We start from the raw sequence: 20,680 nt of genomic DNA, 5'->3' as shown, positions 1-20,680 counted from the left end.
TTACCGGGGACTAGCAGATCTTGAATCCAGACAGGACAAAGCAATCATCCAGTCATATATATCACCTCCTATGTATTACAGGCCACGACACTAAACTGAAATACTCATATATTAAGCCCCTTCCCTTGCCCCATACATTTCAAGCTCCTAAGAACAACTACATGTGACAGGAAAAAAGGAAGTATAGCGATGCCCGAGGACCACACAATGGCAATGGGCTGATCACGCATCCTCATGCCTCCAACAGGCAGGGTATGTCTGTCTACAGGAAAGCCAAAAGACATCAAAATCACTGTCATTCTGTCTTGGGAGAAAACACTCTCCTGAAGCCAAAATACTCTTAACAGTTGAATAAGACCACCCAGGCATCTTAAAAAAAAAAAGTATCCCCATTACACCAAAGCATAGTCCACTGAATCCAGTCTCCTTATCAATGGCAACAAACCTCTGATTCTCCAGAGAAACTTAGAAAATAATGTACACAGCAAAACCATCACAAGAACACATCCAGCCTAGTGTGAAATCATGAAGTTATTTCTTGAGTCCACCAACAGCCTTCAGAAGTCTCAGCATACAAAATCATCGTAACACAGTGATGCAGTATTGCAAACACTTGCTTTCAGCAAGAAAATCAACTCTTCTCCATAAAGCCGTGGAAAAAAGAAAAACGTACAAATTCTGGGGCTGTGAGAGATGGCTCTGCCCAGCCCTTGCCCCTTTCCCATGTGTCTTCATAGACTCAAAGATTGTTTCTCAAAGGCTGGAAAGCAGCAGCAGCGTGCACCTTTCAAGACACTTGATTGTGTGGGTCCTAGGAAGTACAAGCAGTCCTCACATCCCCACAACCACAACCCCCGGCCATCATGCAGCTAAGAAAATTACAACTCATTCATTGAATTCCCCTCAGTAAATATTTCCAACTACTGGATTTTGCCATGGATTTGTCAGCAAGGTTCTAAAACCCCCAGGTATCAGGGACCTGCCTATACAGAGTGACCAAACTATGTTCAAGAAAAGAGAGAAAACGCAACAAACAATAAATACCCGATTGAAAAACTAAATTGAAAACTTGTTAACCAGAATAATCTGAACATAAGCCCAAGCATGTCTTCTTATGGACTGCTGCTCTCACTGACCACTATCAAAAGGGACACTGCTTCTTAAAATCACCAAAATCAACACTACCTGGATTATGTCTTTCCTAGTAGTGTTCTCTAAAACATGAAGTATTCCACCATATTTGGGCAGCTCCTTCCCTTAAAAAGCAGCAAGAACTACGGTACACTCTGAAGCTCTAATTCAGAGCACTATCACCTGGTTTTTCTCTTCTGACCTATGCTGATCTAGCCGAACGAGCTTACAAAAAACACAGCAGAACTTCATCTACACCAGTACTGCTGGCTCCATGATTATTTAACAAGATAGATACCAGTGGGTTCAGTGACGGGCAAAGTTTGCCAGTGCACACTGCCTTTTCTTCTCCAATACTCCCATAAATGCCTCTGTCTCTCTCCTGTTCTCTTGCCAGCCCGCTCTTCTTCCGCTGCCCGCAGAGGAGCATCCCACCAGACAGCAAAGGCCACATTTTCAGCAAGCTACCTGAAGGCTTACTCTGAGGTTGTCTGGTTAGGTGAGCATTGAGCACACTTGGAAAGATTTCTAGAAAGACAAAGCTACTGCCTTTCTTCCGCCCCACTTTCCTCCAAGGACAGTGGGACCCACGTCCCAGGCAGCGTGGAACAGAACGTTTCTCCTGCTTCCTGACAGCAACTGTCACAGCCAGTACAAATCCCAGGACAGTGGCGTTTCATGTCTTTATTTTCGTTCAGAAATAAAGATATTTCAACAACATGAACATCTGGACTAGAACTGTGTAATTGGAAAGTCCGGCGAAGATTTAATTTCTGCTTGGCTAGATGCTTCCCAGGATACTTTGATTAGTTTGTGATTAGTATCTCTCTGGGGAAACATATCATCTTTCATCTTCCTAAGTCCTTTCACTCGACAGACTGAGTCACAGTCAAGAAATTACCTGATGATTAGTTGTTCCAGAACTGGATAGTTATTGCCTATGAAGGATTTCATCTACAGCTGAATTACATCAACCATTTCCTCTTGCCATCAAACTCCCACATTCCCCCAGTACCTAAAACAACGTATATTATTCAAAGCATGGGTTTCTCGGAAGATGAAATGGGAAGTCTACAAAACCTGCAAGGAAGTTTGACTACTCGTAATCTATTTGTATACAGAAGGTGATCAGATATTACATTGGTAGGCATCAGTACAGGGTCTAAAAAATGATTAGCAAGGTCTGCTGTTATTTACGCAGGTGTAGCGCTAATGCAACTGTTCCCTGCAGTATTATTTAACACACTGTGATGACATGGCAGCTTCTCCATATTCATTCAGCAAAAGGAATCTTTCAGGAGCCCGCTGGCTGTTGTGTTGGCTCAGTGATTTATCAACAGTTTGTCAAATCATCACTTCTCTTCTACAAGCCTTTCTTCTTCCCACTTGCCTCCAAATGATACTTTCCTTCTGTATTTCTTAAAATGTCCATGCAAAATCCATGACCCAGCTAACTCCCGCCTTCCATTCCCTGAGTTCACAGGATGTCATGTAGTACATTCTCTCATTTCTGTATTTATCACCTTTGCTATCTGGATTGCGTACAGCTTCTTCTGAGGGATGCATGTACACTTCCCTGCGGTACCTAAGCTGATTTTGATTCAGACTTATCACCAAGGGAAAGCAGAAAGTTCAGCACATTGGTGAACTCCGCAAACCACTTCATTTTCCTGTATTCATAATTGCTCAATGAGTGGCAGATGTGACTTGAAGTTTTGCGGAATTTTTCAGTAATTATGAATGTACAATTTAAATCTGGTAATTAAGTCTATGTTGCTGCATTCTTTGTTCACATATGCTGGTTTGTGGGGGGAAAAAATGACCTAAAATTGGCATACAAAAAAAACCCCTGACTCATTCATTTAATTTTCCAACCTCTTCCTTGGAATCTCCTTGATTACATTTTCCACTGTTCAGAGATCAAGGCTTAGGCATTGTGCAAGCCCCATTAATCCTACTTCGCAAGCTCACATAGTGCAAAACCACTGTGTAACTTTATCCTCAGAAATACACAGAGATAATTGTCACCTTTCCTGAATTTCTCTCTCTTGACTGCCATGCCATTACTAGGCATTGCCCTCACCACTTTCTCACTTATCTTTGCAGACATTCCAGCATTATTTCTTCTTTGCTCATTTTCTGGAGAGCACGAGCTCCTCTGTTACTACAGTCAGTGAGGTCAGAGACTTCCCTCATTTCATGCCATCTACCTTAACAATTCCAAATGATTCCAGATTTCAAGCGGAAAATATATTGCTAATTTTTCCAGTCACTCACCGCTGAAAAGCTGCATATATCTGCTTCTGCTCCCTCAGCTGAAAAGAGAATATACGATTTGAAATTCGCTAATGATAAGGAATCAATTACTATTTGTATTGTACTTCTTGTTAGCTGGAAAAGCTAAACATCTCTATTACACTGAAAACACAAAGTCATCGTTCTACAGTACTTTTACGATCATTTAAGAGCATCTGCAGTGTGAGCCACCTCCAAAAACTCTAACAGGCTGCTTAGTCACATTGGCAAGGAGGCAATCTAAAATTATAAATTCTTTCACCTACCTCTCATGTTTCCTATATTTCCATCAAGTACTATGGGGAAATGACATAATTCATCTACCCATGTGTTCTTGCTGGGATGTCTTCTGTAGAATTTATTTGAGCCCTAGAATGAGAGCTCCTTGAAGCATCCTTAAAGACTAAAAAGAACAATCTGAGCACTGAAAAAGCACATCAAAAAGTGACTAAAAACTCTGTTGATAGCAGCTCAGCTGAGGCAAACAGACCTGACAGATGAAGCAAAACTTTTAAAGCAGGCTGCCGGACCAGGAGTCTGGGAAAGAGCTTGCAACAATCAAAGGCAATGGACATCACATTGCATAAAGGGAGCTGTCTCCAGTTAAGCAAAGATCCAATCTGGACACTGTGTTTGATGTCAGCTTCTCTTAAAAACGGCATTATTGCAACCACACTGCAACTTTAGCTTCGTTAAACATGGCAGCCAAAATATTTCTGCTGACAGACACGCACAACTTTGGCTTTAGGGCAATGGACCATACTCTGCTTGTTAAACAGAACTGGAATATTTTGAACTCTAAACATGGGATTTTGAAAACTTGGCATGACTAATGCAATCAAAATGCCCATCCATTTTGTGCCAAATTAACTATGTTGGCCATCTGACACTCAAACAACTTTCACAGCAAAATGTCAAACAATAAAATTAAATGCCAGGACAAAAGCCTTGGAGAGTGTCAAGAGAAGAAAAGCAGTTACGGTTAGTATTAATCATATGACCACTGTATCACAATTATATTAAAGATTTATAAATAGCACAAGAGCCTGCCAGACTGAGAGACCTCCAATGCAAACATTACATGCCTGCTTAATCCTCATAAAAGTGGGATTAGACATTATCTGTCGGACTCCTTGTGTCGGTTATCCGCAATAGTAGTGACACAGCTGTATTTAGCGAAGGTGCAAACAGCTATCGTGTCAAACGCTGACAGCTACTGACGACAGGGAAATTTCTGCTTCAGTTCCACCTCCTCCCCGCTGGGCTGCTGGGCGAGCTGTAAAGGGTGCTTGCCTGAAAACTTTGTTAAGAGAAAAATGGCACTGTGCAGAAAACTAAACAGACCCCTCCCTAGAACACCTTATACTTCATGGCACGCCTGAGCTCACACACCCACTCATCAGAAAGCCTCAAGTCACAGGGATCCATAGGCAAGACGAGATCCAGTGCATTGATTAGGACTGAGTGTTGAGAATTTCTGAAAGTAATGAAGAACTGCTAAAGACCTGTACGCTTTTGAGTCGCTACTTTAAATCTGTAAGAGCTAAATAGTTAGCACCCATCAGCATTAACTTACTACATAAAAAGAAGGTTGTGTTCTCCCTTGCCATGTCCTAAGTTAAGACCACCCATGGACATGACAAGGGAGGACACCCACTCCCGCAACAGCACTGACTCGGGGTCACCCTGCTCCACAGGGACTTCAAACAGGGCGGGGGCCGGGAAATGAAGCATTTTATTCATTAGGATATTGTGCCCAGATTTGCTATGAAAAAACAGGGCACATCAATTACGCATCATTTTCAAAGACACGTTTTTGCGCATGACTAGGGAGATGGCTGCTTTCTGCAGCCTTGTAGACATCGACCATGTCAGCATGCGCAGTAAAAAAAACAGCAGCACCTTCAGAGATTTTGACAGTGTTTCATTTGACAGCATTAAAAAACAACCTATGCAAAAAGCAAAACTACTCAGTTCACTGCAAAAATAGTAAATCTGGCATTTATTTGGATGAAAAGAACTTGGAAGCAACATTTCCATGCTCCCAAGCCACAGAAGTTCTAAGCAGCTTCTGCTCCAAAAAATTACAGCTGCTTCCAACCGTTACGGGGGTTTTTGACCAAAAGCTTGCCACGTTATTTAAGCACCCACAGACTACACCCGTATATGAGTGACTACCAGGGACCCTACAGATGCTCCCACTCTCAACCAGACTCTCCTTGCCCCAGAACAATTCCCGCAGACACTCTATCTGGAAATCCTGCACTGTGAGTTTGCCGCACATGCCTCCTTGGCGAAGGCAACAGCATCCTGTGACCTGGCGTCACGTAGCTCCATCTCACTGTATTTACCTTCCTCTCAAATCCAAGTGCTTTCACTTCCCCTGCAAATGGCAGCCCCTTGTTGACTTGGATATTACAGCAATAATCACGCATGCCTGACTTGCACGACAGCACAGGCCAGTCGGATGTGCTTAGACCTTCCCAGGAGTGGATCAGTGCACAGGTGGAGCACCACATCTGTTGCAGATCTCAGTTCTTTCCAAGCACCTGTACCTGGCTCCGTGTAGAAACCAAACAGGGTTTCATGCTCCCAACTCCTCTTCCACCCATTTTTGTTCCTGCATAAGGAATCTGCCCATCCTCCTGTCCCTCTTGAGTCCCATCATCTTCCTCCCTCACTTCAGCCAGAACGACAGGATTAGCTGGCATAATCACAAACACTCCAGAGAACTCTACTTAACGTTCTTAAGCTAAGTCCTCAGCATTAGTTCAGCACAGGTTTTTAACACAGACAGAAAGGTAAACATATTTCTTGAAATCTTGATTAAAGTCAGTTATGCAAATTGGCTTTCCAAATTTGCTATATACTCACTCTCAATATTATTATCAAATAGCATTTAATCAAAAACTAATCTAAAAAAGAAATCAGGTGCTATCAATAGTGTTGGAAATTTTCAAGACAACTTTAGATAGAAACCTATGTACATCTAACGTCATGCCCCTGTTTCTCAAGGCTGCTAGAAATTACTATTATCCACTGTGCAGAAAGCCTTAGTCACTGAAAATAAAAAATAAAAAAATTAAAGCATAGTCATATCTATGTTAACACTCCTATTGTCTTCAGGGGGACCTTTCCAGACATCAGACTCAGACTTCACGTCCTTGTGCGACCGGGTGTGTTTGTCTATATGGGGCTGTAGCCTAGGCCCGTCCCTAGGAGAGCTGCAATATTTTCATCTTACTGACAGGTCCGCCAACTCACTTTTTTCCTTTTCCTTTGTCTACCACTACCTTTATATGGAAATCAAGAATAAGAAAGTACAGTTAAAAAAAAATTCATTTTTAATTATCGCCTATTAGCATCAAACCTGCATAACGCAAAGTACAATTCTGCAATTTCAATGGCACAGAAAAGAAAAAGGTACATCTTTAAATGTAATCCATTTCATTACCAAGAATCTCAGAAGAGACTGGAATTGGTTAAATAGCATTAAGACAAAATACTTAATGAATTTTATGAAACCCATTGTCAGTGTTTTTCATTTCTTTCAAACTTGAAAACACGAGATAAAAATAGCGGTTTGCATTAATATATTAATAACAAATTGACAATTTTATCATCAGCAAACACCTTATTTTAATTAGCTGCAGAGATCTAGTATAGATATTTAGTAGAATTATAAAGGAATAGTTGACTTATGATGACCAAATCTGACAAATAAGAAATCTCGGGTGTTGCCCTGTCAAAAAAAAGTACAATCTTTCCTGTGGCATAATCTGGTTTTGTTAGAGGGAACTTTATTGAGATTGAGAAAATTAATCCACTTCCCATTGCCGGTGATGACATCATCTTGATACATGAGGAATACTTCAGTATTTCCACAAGAAATGCAAAGAGCAAATAACCGTAATGCTAGCAATGTGCTTTGAAGACATAAGATAACCTTATTACAATACTGAATTATATCTAAAAGCAAAAATAGCTTCTCCTTCCCCCTCCCTCTAAATTCCATTGTTCTAGGAGCTAAAACAATGGGAGTAAAATATCTTGAGAGAAAGAAAAAAGAAAAATTTTTCCCTCAAATCTTGAAAAACCATCAGTACCTCAGTATGTCCATTTCCTGCAGGACACAATCCGGAATGTGAAACCAAGCCAGAGCCCGCAGAGCCAACAGCTCCAAGGCAGAGCTCATGAACATCTGGCCAGAAGTGCAGAGTCACAGCTGACAGAAGCTTGACAGGACAATGACTCACTCATTTTAACTTTCCCTTACTCTCCCACATCTTTGCCTTTCCCTTGCTCTCCCCACATCCAATGTCTTGTCTCTCCTCTTACACTCTAAATCATCAAAACCTGCAGAACAGAGGACTGTCTTCCATGTGTACAGTAACTAGACCGATGGGTTTTCGTAACAGCAGGGTTTTAAAGCTACCTTCATACAAGTAATTAATATCAATAACAAGTACAGCTCTTTAAATAAATCTGCTTGCTGCATCTCCCTGCTTGCAAGTCAACCACGGCCTGCTAAGAACTGCACCCTAGAAGGCAGCTTCTGTTTGTTTTGCAATATGACCTTCACAATTTTGGGGAAAAAAAAAAAATGCAAGGGCTATCATTCTTCAAGGGAGAGAGTTTCTTCTGTTCCACAAAACATTTTATTTCAACAGCTACCTTAGGATTTTATTTAACTGACCTTGATATCTGCCCACATACTCTTAGAAGAGGTTAGACTTCAAAACCTGGAATTTTATTGGAAAAAACAAAGGACAGGGCTCTTGCTGTCTATGATCAATTGCCAGCAAGAAAGAAGAATGATTGGGACTTGCTTTAAACAGTACTGGTAAACAGCTTCCCAGATGATGCAAGACTCTTGCAAGGTACACACAGAGGAGTTTCCAGAGTACAGCAGAAGCCAAGGCGAGGATTTTTAATCTCTTTGCTGACACTGTAAGAATCAACCTGTTACTTCCATTGAGTTTTTGTGGGGCTCAAGATGTCACACTGGAAACAGGAGCAAAGGTGCAAATGTGTGAATCCAGATAGCTGAACTGATATATAAAAATGAGGATGCGATTCCTTTATTTATTTATATGCCTATCTTAATTTTCTGTTTTTAAAATGCACTCATTTATTCCCACATTTCTTCATAGCAACTTTGCAATAAAATACTGCAAAATTAGTAAAATGAAAAACTGGTGGTTAGGTGCTTACACCACACTACCAACTCTACACATACAGAGCCACAGAAGACCGGGGACAAGATTTAAGCATTCTGAAGTCATACATTACTGCTATTAAGAAACCGATCTGAGAACTTCACAACAAACATATGCAAGATTGTTATCTCTTCTATGCTATGCTCAGATGCTGCCCTTTGGTGAATATTAATATAACCTAAAGAAATATCTTAAGGAAATAATACCTGAATTTACATCTCTGTCAAAATAATACCAATACAGGGAGAATCATGCTTGTTCATCTTCCTGACCTTCAAAGTATTTGAAGCACTCACTCACTAGAATAAACAGGTATGTGTCTATTTTCCAGAGGAATTGAACATAATTTCTTGCTTTGCCTTCAGGATGCAGGGGGGCCATGTCTGATAGTTGAAACCAGGTGTTTTCTGTCCCAATTTATTACATCAAACAATGATGTCCCTGTAATACCATTCTAACACTACTATATATAAGTATATACTGGACATCAGAAATGAGCAAGATAAAAACTGTTCTTCACCATAAAAGCTTATAACAACGCAAAACAACAAACCTAATAATATCTTCAAATTTTATTCATCTGTTAGGAAAAAAAAATCTAGATAAATAATTTTAAGGGATTTTAACCAATTCTGACCAATTAAAAAATAAAATGAAATCCGGGAAACTAGTCAAAATTACACTTGAAAAAAGTTTACATAAACTTTCTTCAAGAACAAGCATGGGAGTACCAGAATTTTTATTTACAAGTAGAAAGTTACAGAAACAATTTCAACAAGCAGAACGAAAAAAATACTAGTCAGCTACCCTGTACAGAAAGGCTTAGGATGGTCAGCTACCCTCCCAAACAAATGGGCAGAGCTTTCTCCTTAGTGGAAACTGGCACCAAATAAAAACCCCGCAAAAGGCAGAAACTGGTAACACCACTCTCTATCGGCCAAGAGGCAGCAGAGTGATACAAACACCGGGGAATCACCATAGGTACAGTGAAAAAAGCAAAGAGCAGAAACTCTTCAAACAGAGAGGACTGCAACGATTGTTTTGAAGGGAACGGCCAAGGAAAGTACAGGAGAGGACTGTTACACCGTATCTCCTGAGATTTCAATTTTAAAGTTGTGTCTCGCATGAGACAAAGTGGCCATTATTTGAAGCCGAATATATTTTATGAGCTGACAGATGTAGAAACAGTGATCAATAACAGCCTGGAGGTCTATACATCACACTTCAGATACCCGCAAGTGATGGCTAAGAAGTAAACCAAGCAGTAGAAGGTTTAATTCACTACACATCTCCACTGAAAAAAATTCAAACTTCCACAGTCTAAAAGACTGAAAGTCACTCGTTTAAATCATTATCTTTACAAAAAGACAAATAAAGGATAACAGTATACATCATTTTATATTAATCTCACTGAATCAACTTCACTCATATTTTACTATCCCCTCCTTAGACTGCCAGGGAAATAAGACCACATTATTGACTGTTTTGTGGTGGGGTTTTTTTCAGCATTTCATTTATTGAGTTTCAGCCTTTGCAATCACCCCATTGTTTTATTTCCCATGACATGGGCACTGTCATAAAACTGTACGTGTGCCTTCTTTTACACTCCCATGGCTCCTACTAGAGTCTCCCCAGGCCAGCTTTCCACCCAGATGACCCTTGTCAATGTGGAAATCCTCTTACAAATAAAAGTATATCAGGTGTAACCTGGTCTTTACAAAACTGCACGGGTCTCAACAAGCCATGAATCTCATTTGGTTGGTTGGCTGGCTTTTGGTATTTTGTTCTACCCAGATTCATGAAGTGCTCTCTGCCTCCAACTTGTTACTTTTCTGTGACCTTGTCCAAAAACTGCAGATTTGGGGTTTCGGCTAAAGCCAAGTTCTGCTCTTTTCAGGACACATGCCCATTAACGATCATTGCTACTGCTACCACAGGAATTCGCAAGATCCACAGAGGAAAAGCTCCAGGCACAAATTACACCACCAGCTACAAGCTGCTGATTTGGCAATGTGCTCCTGGTTATGGGACCAAAAAATAAAAGCAAAAACAAACAAACCAAACCCAACCACACCAAACAAAAAAACCGACATTCTAATGATGCAGGTGCAGAGTGACATTAGCACATCGCTGGTGAGAATAAACATATTGAAATGAATGCATAGCCATGTGAGCACTCACATATCCTAGGTGATTTCCGTAATTATAAATAGAACTAGAACTTTTACTATTATTATTTCATAGCCACCTGACTAAGCAAATTCTGGTGAAATTAGCACTATTAAACTCAGGGAAGTAGCTTATTAGAGACTGGAACACTGCCAATCTGTCCACTCCCAGTTGTCTGAAAGCCAAAATATTCATATCTAACATATGTTAATGCTTTATTTGCACTGGAAATAAGCTAATAATACGCTGCAGGTATTTTATATTTGGGGAACTCGCTGGCAAGAACATAGTGAAAAAGGAATGGAAAAGAATAGGTTCTTTTCCCAGATAGCCTCAACAAATTAGTTTATAAGAAGAGCAGGAGAGAGCAGAGCATGGCCTACAGCAAAATTTCCCATGTAAAAATATATTTTTAATTCTCTACCAATAAATTACCTATATTATGTTTCCAATTTCTTCTTTAGTGCAGACTGCTATGCATTCAGTGTAATGTATTTTAATGAATAAGGATTTTCTTAAGCATACTTTATTTTAGAATTCACTCCTCAGGCACACATTAAGACTAAAAGTAGACGACTTCACCGTTAACCGCAATTCTCCTCATATCCTGATACATCGCCTCCAGATCTGGAGTCTTCCAGAGGAGCTCCATAACGCACGGGGTCCGGAACAGCTAACGAGCCGCTCGCCTCGGAGGGAGCCGCGCTTTGATCCGTGAGAAGTCTGGCTGAGGTTCACGCACCGACCGCCCTGGTCCTCCTCTAACGCGGAACGATGACATTCAGAGGACGTGAGGAAGGAGGAAAGGCAACGTAGGAGCAAAATATTCTGAGAAGTCCCATTACTGCAAGCTGTATTTCCATTTACTGCAGGCGGTATTTTAATTTACACGGAACAACAGACACAGGAGGAGCGAGTTTCCTGCTCGGAAGGGAACGGCAAGTGAAAAGGCTCAGCGTTTCCCCTTCAGATGGAGGTACACTGCCCGGCTTACAAAGAACAAGGGTCACTGGAGACTACAAGCTCTGCATCGACAACCCCTGACAATTCTGCCATGGGATATATAACAGAGATAAATCAAAGACATTGCTATGGTATAAGAGCAGTTTGAAAATTTCTACAGCTTTACCACGGAAAATATAGCAGAGACTGAGCAGCTAGGGTCAAGGGTGACACTGGCCCTGCCTACCAAAGCCAAGGGGAGTCTTTCCACCGTCTTCAGCTGGCTTTGAGTTCAGCATAGGAAAGGTCCCAAAACGTTCTTAGAGTGTCTCAGTGCTCAGCTTCCCGAGACGTTACACGTCCTGGAGAAGAGAAGGCTCTGAGGAGATCTTCCCAGTGTGTGCGAACTCCTCATGGAAGGGAACGAAGAAGAGGGAGCCAGGCTGTCCACAGCAGTGCCCAGTGACAGGACAAGAGGCAATGGGCATGAAATAAAACACATGAAAATTCATTTGGACACAAGAAAACACTTTTTTCCTGTGAGGATGGCACAGGATGCCCAGGGAGGTTATGAAGTCTCCAACCTTGGAGATATTCAAAAAACATCTGGACGTGGTCCTGGCCAACCAGCTCTGGGAGGCCCTGCTTGAGCCGGGGGGTTGGACCAGCTCATCTACAGAGGTCCCTGCCAACCTCAACCACCCTGTGAGACTCAGATTGTAGGAGCTATGCTGGATTCACAAATGATAGATGCATCAATTATGATGTTCAACTATAGCTTTGTAAATCTAAAATAGCTTCACTGATTCTATTGACCTACATGAGTTCAAAGATACATTTTTTTTTCCTTCAAAAATATTTCTTTAGAAAAATTGTGTCCTATTTCGAAATTAATATAAATACCACCTTTCTTTTGAAGACACAGAGTTGCTGAAGTAATAAAACAGATAAACGGGCAGTAAAGTACAGTGTAATTCATCTCAGTAGTACAAGTGTATACATAATGCTTTTTATCTGTCATTACAATGCGATACTATCATTGTATGTGATTCAAAAGCCTGAGAAATAAGGCTGATGTGAATCATTTCAGCACAAAAAAAATCTAGAAAGTAGAGGCTGAATGGACACTATTCTGCTCAAAGCTAAATAACATTCAGAAGTTCTGCATACTGACTACAGGAGGTTATAATAAATAACATAGCTGTAGGAAATGATGCAGTGCTGGCCATATTCCAGGTATCTCTTAGTACTAGTCTGAAGTAGGCTAATTTCTCTGATTTTTCATCTTGAAAAAAAAATCTCAAAATAACAGAATTTATGCTCTATTTGCACTTATATCTTTAAAAATCCACATATAAATATTTATAATCAAAAAGCAACTTATCTTTTGCATTAACCAGAATGTTGCTTCTCCTTTATATTCTAAAGCATGCATCTTTTTAAAAAAGCTATAGGAAATGACTAGTCATTGCTTCACCGCTAAAAACTGCCTCTTCCTCCTCCAGTACCGACGCCTGCTCTGTTGCCCCGAGTCTCCTGGCTGCCTCGCAGCCCTCGGACCTGTGCCATGTCCCAGCCAGCCCGCCGGAGCTGCTCCTCGCCTGCCAGACTGCCCCTTCTTCTGACGTACCACAAGGGTAAGATGGGTTGTTCAGCCTGCACTCACTAATCCTGTCCTTCAATCCTTTCGCCAAGCTGCAGCCTCTTCTCTGTGCGACACTTGGGCGAACAAGGAGGGGGCTGGTGCGTCACCCTGCCATGGATGGACAACACCTAAGGCAAGATGGTGCCGCTCCTTCAGCCCGGAGAAAAGGTGGCAATTTTGTGAAAAGATAAAACTTAGTGAGCATCACAGGCTTAAGTCCATAATGCTTCAATCCATCTGGATAAATGATGAATTTCAGAGGAAGTTTAATCAATATTCCCTAAGTTTCCAGACAAAAATTTTGCACTTTTGCTGATGGTCAATTGCTGTCCAAACGAGGAGCAGTGGGCTTTTACAGCTTCTTCTCTCTCTGCCAGTAGCCTACAAGTGCTGGAGCTTGCAGAAGAGTGTGTAGCTTTGGGGAAAAAAATCAGTGCATCACGATGAGCAAGAGGGGAAATCCCCTTAATTGTAATTATAAAATTAGAAGCTTCTGTAAGCTAGCAAGACAGATCACTGCATCAGACACCCATGCATGTTCTAAGAGTTACCATGTCCATATTTGTGTTTTAATTATTTTGTTCAAAAACCCTTTCCAAGTTCTATAACCCCTTTACACACTCTCTGTCCACACCTGCCAGCAACAGGAGTGTGAGTTGATCCAGTACAGCCCTACACTTCTCCCAGTTGCTTAAAATACTTGTGTTAGAGTACAGATCTGGCTACAACGCAACCAAAAACCATCAAATGTCCTGTTTCAGAAACAACAAGTGCGTGGAAAAATCACAGCCTACAGATTTGAACATAATGGTTCAGACTTTAACCTCCACTGAAATCTGTTGGGACAAATTTAAACAGTTTGGGACTAGGTCGGTAAGTATCTGCAGTGTCACTGGGAGGAGAACAGCAATGAGAAGAGTGCAAGTTCTTCCTGGAGATCAGTCTTTGGTGATGGGGATTATTACTGTATGAGATACTGGTAGAAATATCACTTTTGTCCTTAAAAAAATGAAAATCAGCTAGTTTGTTAAAAATACACTGCCTCCGTTTAAATAAAAAGCATATATCACATAGCTATTGGAAGTGATGTCTTAGTGTTAATATACCAACTAATAAAAACGTTACCATAAAAAGATTTGCTGACCAAGTAACAATTGTCTCAGCTACTAAGACATTGGCAATCCTTCCACAATTCACTTAAAATAAATGAACTCGTCCTTGTACTTCTTAAGCCAAGTCCACGGTCTAAAGCAATACTTTATAGGGTCAGTAGGGGAGCTTAATCTCCCCCCGATTCGTATCAGTGCCTATCACCACACAATGCATTTGTCTCCACAGAGGAGAAAAGAATTGAACGATCTCTTGCACATACCTTCTCAGATAGGTTTAAAATTGCATTGGGAATAGAAAAGAAAGTAGTCTCTGCTCTCCAGCCCCAAACAATTCTCCACGGGAAGCTCTCATTGATCTAAGACGGACACTCTGGTAGCTGAACTGAATTTTGCATTAAATAGCTTGTCTGCAGCTGAAACATATATCCAACACACCGGCCAATTTATGTGCCTTGGAAGACCATTGCTTCTTTTAGCCCATTACAGCGAATAGAAAACACAATAATTTGTGTGCGTTGCCATTCCTTACGCTACCAGCGCCAACCTTCACACAAGACAAAACAGAACAAGTTGCCTGAATGTCCTCAAACAAAGATACGGAGTTAGGGAAGATGATCAGGGTTTGGGGGAGTTATGGTTGTTTGGTTTTTTATTTTGGCTCACAAGAAGAAACCAAGTCAAGGCAATATTGGTTAAAAAAAAAATAATACCATTCCTTACTAAGTCTTCTTCCCTGAACTAAACATTGAAGAAAAACATGAAGAGTCTGTTGTGCTGGAATTTCTGAAGTGTTGAAAATGTCATCAAACGGGACATGACAAAGCTGCACTGTCCAATATGTAACTGCTGGGCTGGGCTGAAGTTCAGTTCCTGGGGCTTGGCAGTGTGGTAGGTTCGCACAAGCCTCTTAGCATAACTGCTTAACGTCAGAACCAGGCTTAAAAATCCAGCACTTCCCATTCTTATCTGACACACCCGATATTCATTACAGTAACTGATGGAAAGATTAGCCTCATAACTTTACCTGTCTAGAAGTTCCGTATCTAATCTAATCGCCTGGGCTCTCTATAGGGTCCATGGAAAGAGATGTCCACCTCCACAGGCAATTCATCCCGGCCATCCCACCCCCCTCAGCACCGAGTGCCCTCTGGAGCTGCCAGACCCTTTCCCTGGCTATCACGCAAGCCTCATGGGGGATGTCCATCACGGGTAAATGAAACATGACAGGAAAATGGAACAGTAAATGACAACAGCCTTGAAAACCCTTGATTACAGCCCGTAATCCTCCATGCAGTTTGAGCGTTAGCACGTGTCATGGCACCGTTTTGGCCGGTACCAGCCAACGCGCTCTGAAGCAACGCCAGGCCCGACCGGGGCGCAGCTCTGAGGAGCAGCCGTTCCCCGCCAGCCGTCCGGGTGCAGATGCTCTCGGGGAGCAGGGGAGGCGAGTTCAGCCATGCAGACATGAGCCACAAGTGCCACCTAGCCCCAGGGCCGCAGGACTGACCCTGACTTATTTTATTTACTAGTATGAGTGAAGCCACTTCAGAATATATTCCCAAATTCTACATGCCTAAAGCCATGCAGAATGAATCCATCCTCAATCACTCAGAGAGGGGCGGGGGAAGAAGAAAAGAACAAACAAAACAAAACCAAAACCCTGGGACATCAGCTTGCTGGTCGCTGTAAAAGCCTTAAGTGCTGTACACTTTAACTCTTCTATGCCAGCTGTCCGATTGACCCCGCTCTGTTCATTTTTGGTGGCTTTGTTGGAATGTCAGCAGAAGGAAGGAAGAAGTGTGGAGGGAAGCACCCAGTCCTGGGTGAGCCACGGCAAGAAGGCTGCCACAGCCACCACCGCCTGGGCACCTCTACCTACCCGACCGTGTGGCAGGAACAACCCATCATCTGGTACCACAAACACCAGGAAGGAAACAGAGATACCCATATATGTTCCGTCTGGAAACAAATATGAAACCCAGCTGAAGAACAGTGTATTAGGCATCACTTTTTCTCAGCATTTATGGTTGATTGTCCAATACTACGGGTAGTGGCTCCCTGAGCAACACACCCTAATTAGCTGTTTTCCCAATTATAAGCCATCTGTGTTCGCTCTACATAATCTAGTCAGATGTTCTGATACTGTTCTAAGAATTGAAAACAAAAAAGTTATTCTCAGAACCTATCCAAATGGAGGAACTCAGCTTTGACCCCTCGAGCAAGAACCATGGTCACTGAGTGCACTGATCTCCATCACCTCAGACTTCGAGCTCAAGACAGCAAGAAGAGAGGATACAGCTGGCACAGCGCTCTCTCTCTCAGCATTTCCACCAAACTGGCCTGGAGAATAAGCGAGGGTCCTGCAGTCTTCATTGCCTCTAACCTCCACTCTTAACACACTTTCACTGGAATTCAACTACTTGTCAGTGGGACTCCAATTTACACTCTCTGTCCTTTGGTTCCAGGGATTTGGCCACTTTAAAAGTTGTTTGATTTTTTTTTTTTAAATGCACTTTAAATAACCTAGATGAAATTAGGAAGAATTTTTCAAAAGCAATTTTTATTTATATTTTTTGATCTAATCATTTTTCCTGATAGTTTGTCAAGAGAGTTATATATGTGTGCATGTTAGTTACAAATTAAATTATGTACTGGCATCAAATTAACAGCACTGGAAGCTAACAGGCTTTTGATAATACTAAAAATATCAAAAAGGCAGTATCAGAGTAAACTTCACAGTGCACTGTACCAGAACTGTATCTTAATTGGAAGGAGAAGTAGTGATGCTGTCTGACAAGGTCAGTGTCCGTATGTCCATTCACGTTTCTTTGTCAAGATGCCCAATAAAAACAACCACGTAAGAAGTCATATGATGGGAGCGCTTCCCCATTGATGTCTTCATGGAGAATTCCCAACGCAATTCATAGGCAGTACATTACAAAACCATACTTCAGAGGATCAGGTTTTCAAACTCTGCCAACATGGTCAAAGATTCAAACAGAGGCTTGAACTCCACACATCTCACATCCCTGAATTACCAATTCCCTGAGCCATCTAATATGCATGGAAATTCTGTGGAGCTGGTTAAAAAAAAGCATTTGAATTCTCATTTCCTCTCAATTAGAATTAATCTACTTGAGTAAGTTAATAAGGTTTCATGAAATGGGATGGTTTGTGTAACTTCTAACACAATTAAATATTAATAAACTCCTGTGGGAGCAAGATCAATGGAGTACAAAACGTCTTCCTGAATTTTATCTTACAACATGTCATTTTAACCAGTTATATTTCTCTATACTCTGTAAGAAGTTTTATACAGCAGTAGAAGAGCTATGAAACCACACAGAAAAATCTCAACATTTACAGAAGAAGTGTGTGCATCTCATGTTCAATTTCAAGAATGTATCCCACCGTAGCCTAAAATAAATAACCATCACATATGCAATACACAGCCATAATCAACCTGAAATATCATATATAGTCCATCTAGATAGTGATTAACCTAAAATTCCCCTTCTCTGGCCCTATTTGCAACAAAATCAAAATGCTATAAAACCAAAAGGTAATCACCCATCTTAAATGACAATATTAAATTACCTCTATCCAGTTTTCTGTATAATCCTGTCTGACCTTTCGTGAAAGAACATTTCTAGGTGTCTGGGTTTTGCTGGTCTCTTGGGTCTAGTACGAGTTTTCTCTTCCCTTAATTACAGAAGAATAATCATAAATCTGAACTTTCATTGCTAGCACTACAACATAAGGGTGAAAGTACAGTCTCCTTGCGACAGAGCAGTTAGAAACACTGGTCAAAACAAACACCAGGCAATTGCTCTTGAATTTCTAGCAGTTTGATCTAAAAGATAGACTATGGAAGTCTGCAGAAAGGTTTTTTAATAACTTTTTTTCTTTTTAAACATTAGTAAGAAATATCTATGCTTAAAAAAAAAAACAACAACCCATAACTAAAATAAAACTCAAAATACTCACACCTGAAAAATTAAAACTTTCTGGTTATCATTTTCCCAAAATATGTCAGAGAAGCCTAAGCTCCCTGATTCCTCAACCCACATATTTTACTCCCTGACCAGTTCTTTCACTGACATGTTTACAGAAAGGTTCATTTTTTTTTATGGATTTCAAAATAGTCGTTAGAAGGAAGCACCACAGTAAAACTTACATTGACACTCTTTGCAGCACTTGCCATCCACATAGGCCAGGGCAGAGTTAAGCGGGCAGTCAGAGAGCGGGCAAATCAAAGCCTCGCACTGCACAGTGCCGTTCTAGAAGAATAAAAGGTGGTTACACTTAGCAAGAGCACAGATGTTCTCAAACACAGGAACTTGAAAATCTATTTTTAAATGCAATGAACTCTCTAACAACACCCAAGAAGACATTTTAACATTGTTCTTTTAATAACTACAAGAACAGAAGCTATACCCTTAGAATATCATGCATACAATCTTTTAGACATGTACGATGTGTTCTTTGAGATTATAATGATAAATTTTATTATTTTTTTTAGAGACAAATCTATTTGGAGGTAAAACATTCTGCCAATCAGCAGCAAATTGACAGATTAGTGTAAAATAACAACCTCATGGAACAATACTCTGTCTTCTGATTTTTACACGAGACAATACATTTCTAAAAGGTAATAATACCACAGCTGCAAGAAAAATCGGAGACAAAAATACATACTGCATTTAACACTAAATTCAAAGAATTTTAAACAGCTATCAGTCAGATTTGATACCATGGGCTAAGTCTTCTTTTCGTCAGCCACAAAACACTAAAAGCAAAATTAATATCCCTCCAGAAATATAAAGATCAAAATCATACTAAGCTTAAGGAGAAGCATTTAACAAGTTATAGATAGGAGCAAATCAATCTAAGCTGCAGTACAGACAACAGCAGCCTTTTCACCAATTTCTAATGCCCTTTGGATTAGGCATTTAATGAGTTCAAATGGAATTAATGAGTTTTACGTGAATGCACATTAACAAAGATGCCACAGTTTGGTACTTGAAAGGATACTTGCAATCACTTCTGGAGTTGTGATACCTTTGGGAATCTTCCATCCACCTAACAAATCTTTTTCATTTGTGATATAACAGAGCATGCATATGACCCTGACATTTTACTCTTTATTACTTATTGAGATGTAACCAAAGGCAACCAAAGGGGATCAGATACAAGGGATCTATTAAATCATTTGCCAAGAAAAAGGCTGTGACAAAAAGCAGGGAATTCATTACCCAGAGAAACCGTTTGCACCTCAGTGCATGGGAACACATGATAGCTAAGTATGTTGCACAGCATCCACGCACGGTGACCTGAAATGTAGGAGAGCCACACGTGCTGGCACTGCTGAAACAACAGGAAAACGTATTTATTGGTACTATACGTTAGATTGAGAACAGGTTTTCTAGCACTTTGTTGTTTCTACCTAGCGTAACCCCTGGAAGTTCTCATTATTTGCATCAATAAAATTGTAATTAGAGGAAACACTAGAGCTCCGGAGTCTCCACTCAAACTGTAGCCATACCATGCAAGTGCAGTTCTTACAGCCATCTGTCCAGGACTCAAACTCTCTGTAAGTCATGCCTTTCATTGTGCACGTCCTTTCACAATAGCACTGATCCAACTTGTTCATCCTCTGCTCAGCTTGGGACAACTGTATTTACAGTTCACAAAAAAGTTTTGAGTTTATAAGTGGTTTCCACATCAGTATAAACATGTCTGAAACTGTCCCCCTTATCGTCAAGCATGCAGATGAGAGAATACATGCAGGGAAATGCAGTCAAAGATAAAACAACTATTGTCAAATACAATATGATTAAACCATCAGTCATTTGGAGATGGAAATTAAGAAGCAAGACAAAATGCTTTTCAGCTTTCTCTAATATCAGGGCCATCATGAAACAAAGTGAGTACGTATAGATTGGTAGGGCCTCTGATTTTTCATCTTTGTATGTGTGAATTGACCAAGAATCTTGCTCTACATAAACTGCGTGCAGATATTAGGTTATGCACAAAAGATCTGAATCCCAGCAGAGAGGCAAAATTGGAGGTAAAGCTCAAAACCAACATGTTAGCAATGCTTTCTACACTTCAACCAAGGCATTTTTAACATTTGTGTATCAAATCAGCCAGGTAACAGCATTCCT

The 20,680-nt window shown here is 40.7% G+C and overlaps 1 protein-coding gene across 1 annotated transcript in view; it reads right to left on the bottom strand.

Annotated features, from left to right (window-relative positions):
• NELL2 (NEL-like 2 (chicken)) overlaps window positions 1-20,680 on the bottom strand; it is a gene marked incomplete at its 5' end in the record, with an annotated part of 76,405 nt that overhangs the window by 50,422 nt on the left and 5,303 nt on the right. The window contains 2 exons of the mRNA XM_009709349.1: window positions 18,691-18,793; window positions 20,059-20,187. Of these exons, the coding sequence (XP_009707651.1) occupies window positions 18,691-18,793; window positions 20,059-20,187 (232 nt within the window). The remainder of the gene's footprint in view (window positions 1-18,690; window positions 18,794-20,058; window positions 20,188-20,680) is intronic.

This window comes from Cariama cristata, unplaced genomic scaffold (genome assembly GCF_000690535.1).
Source record: "Cariama cristata isolate BGI_N322 unplaced genomic scaffold, ASM69053v1 scaffold5951, whole genome shotgun sequence".
Taxonomy (NCBI): Eukaryota; Metazoa; Chordata; class Aves; order Cariamiformes; family Cariamidae; genus Cariama; species Cariama cristata.
The sequence above is the reverse complement of the archived record's forward strand: the minus strand, read 5'-3'. Positions and strand labels throughout refer to the sequence as shown.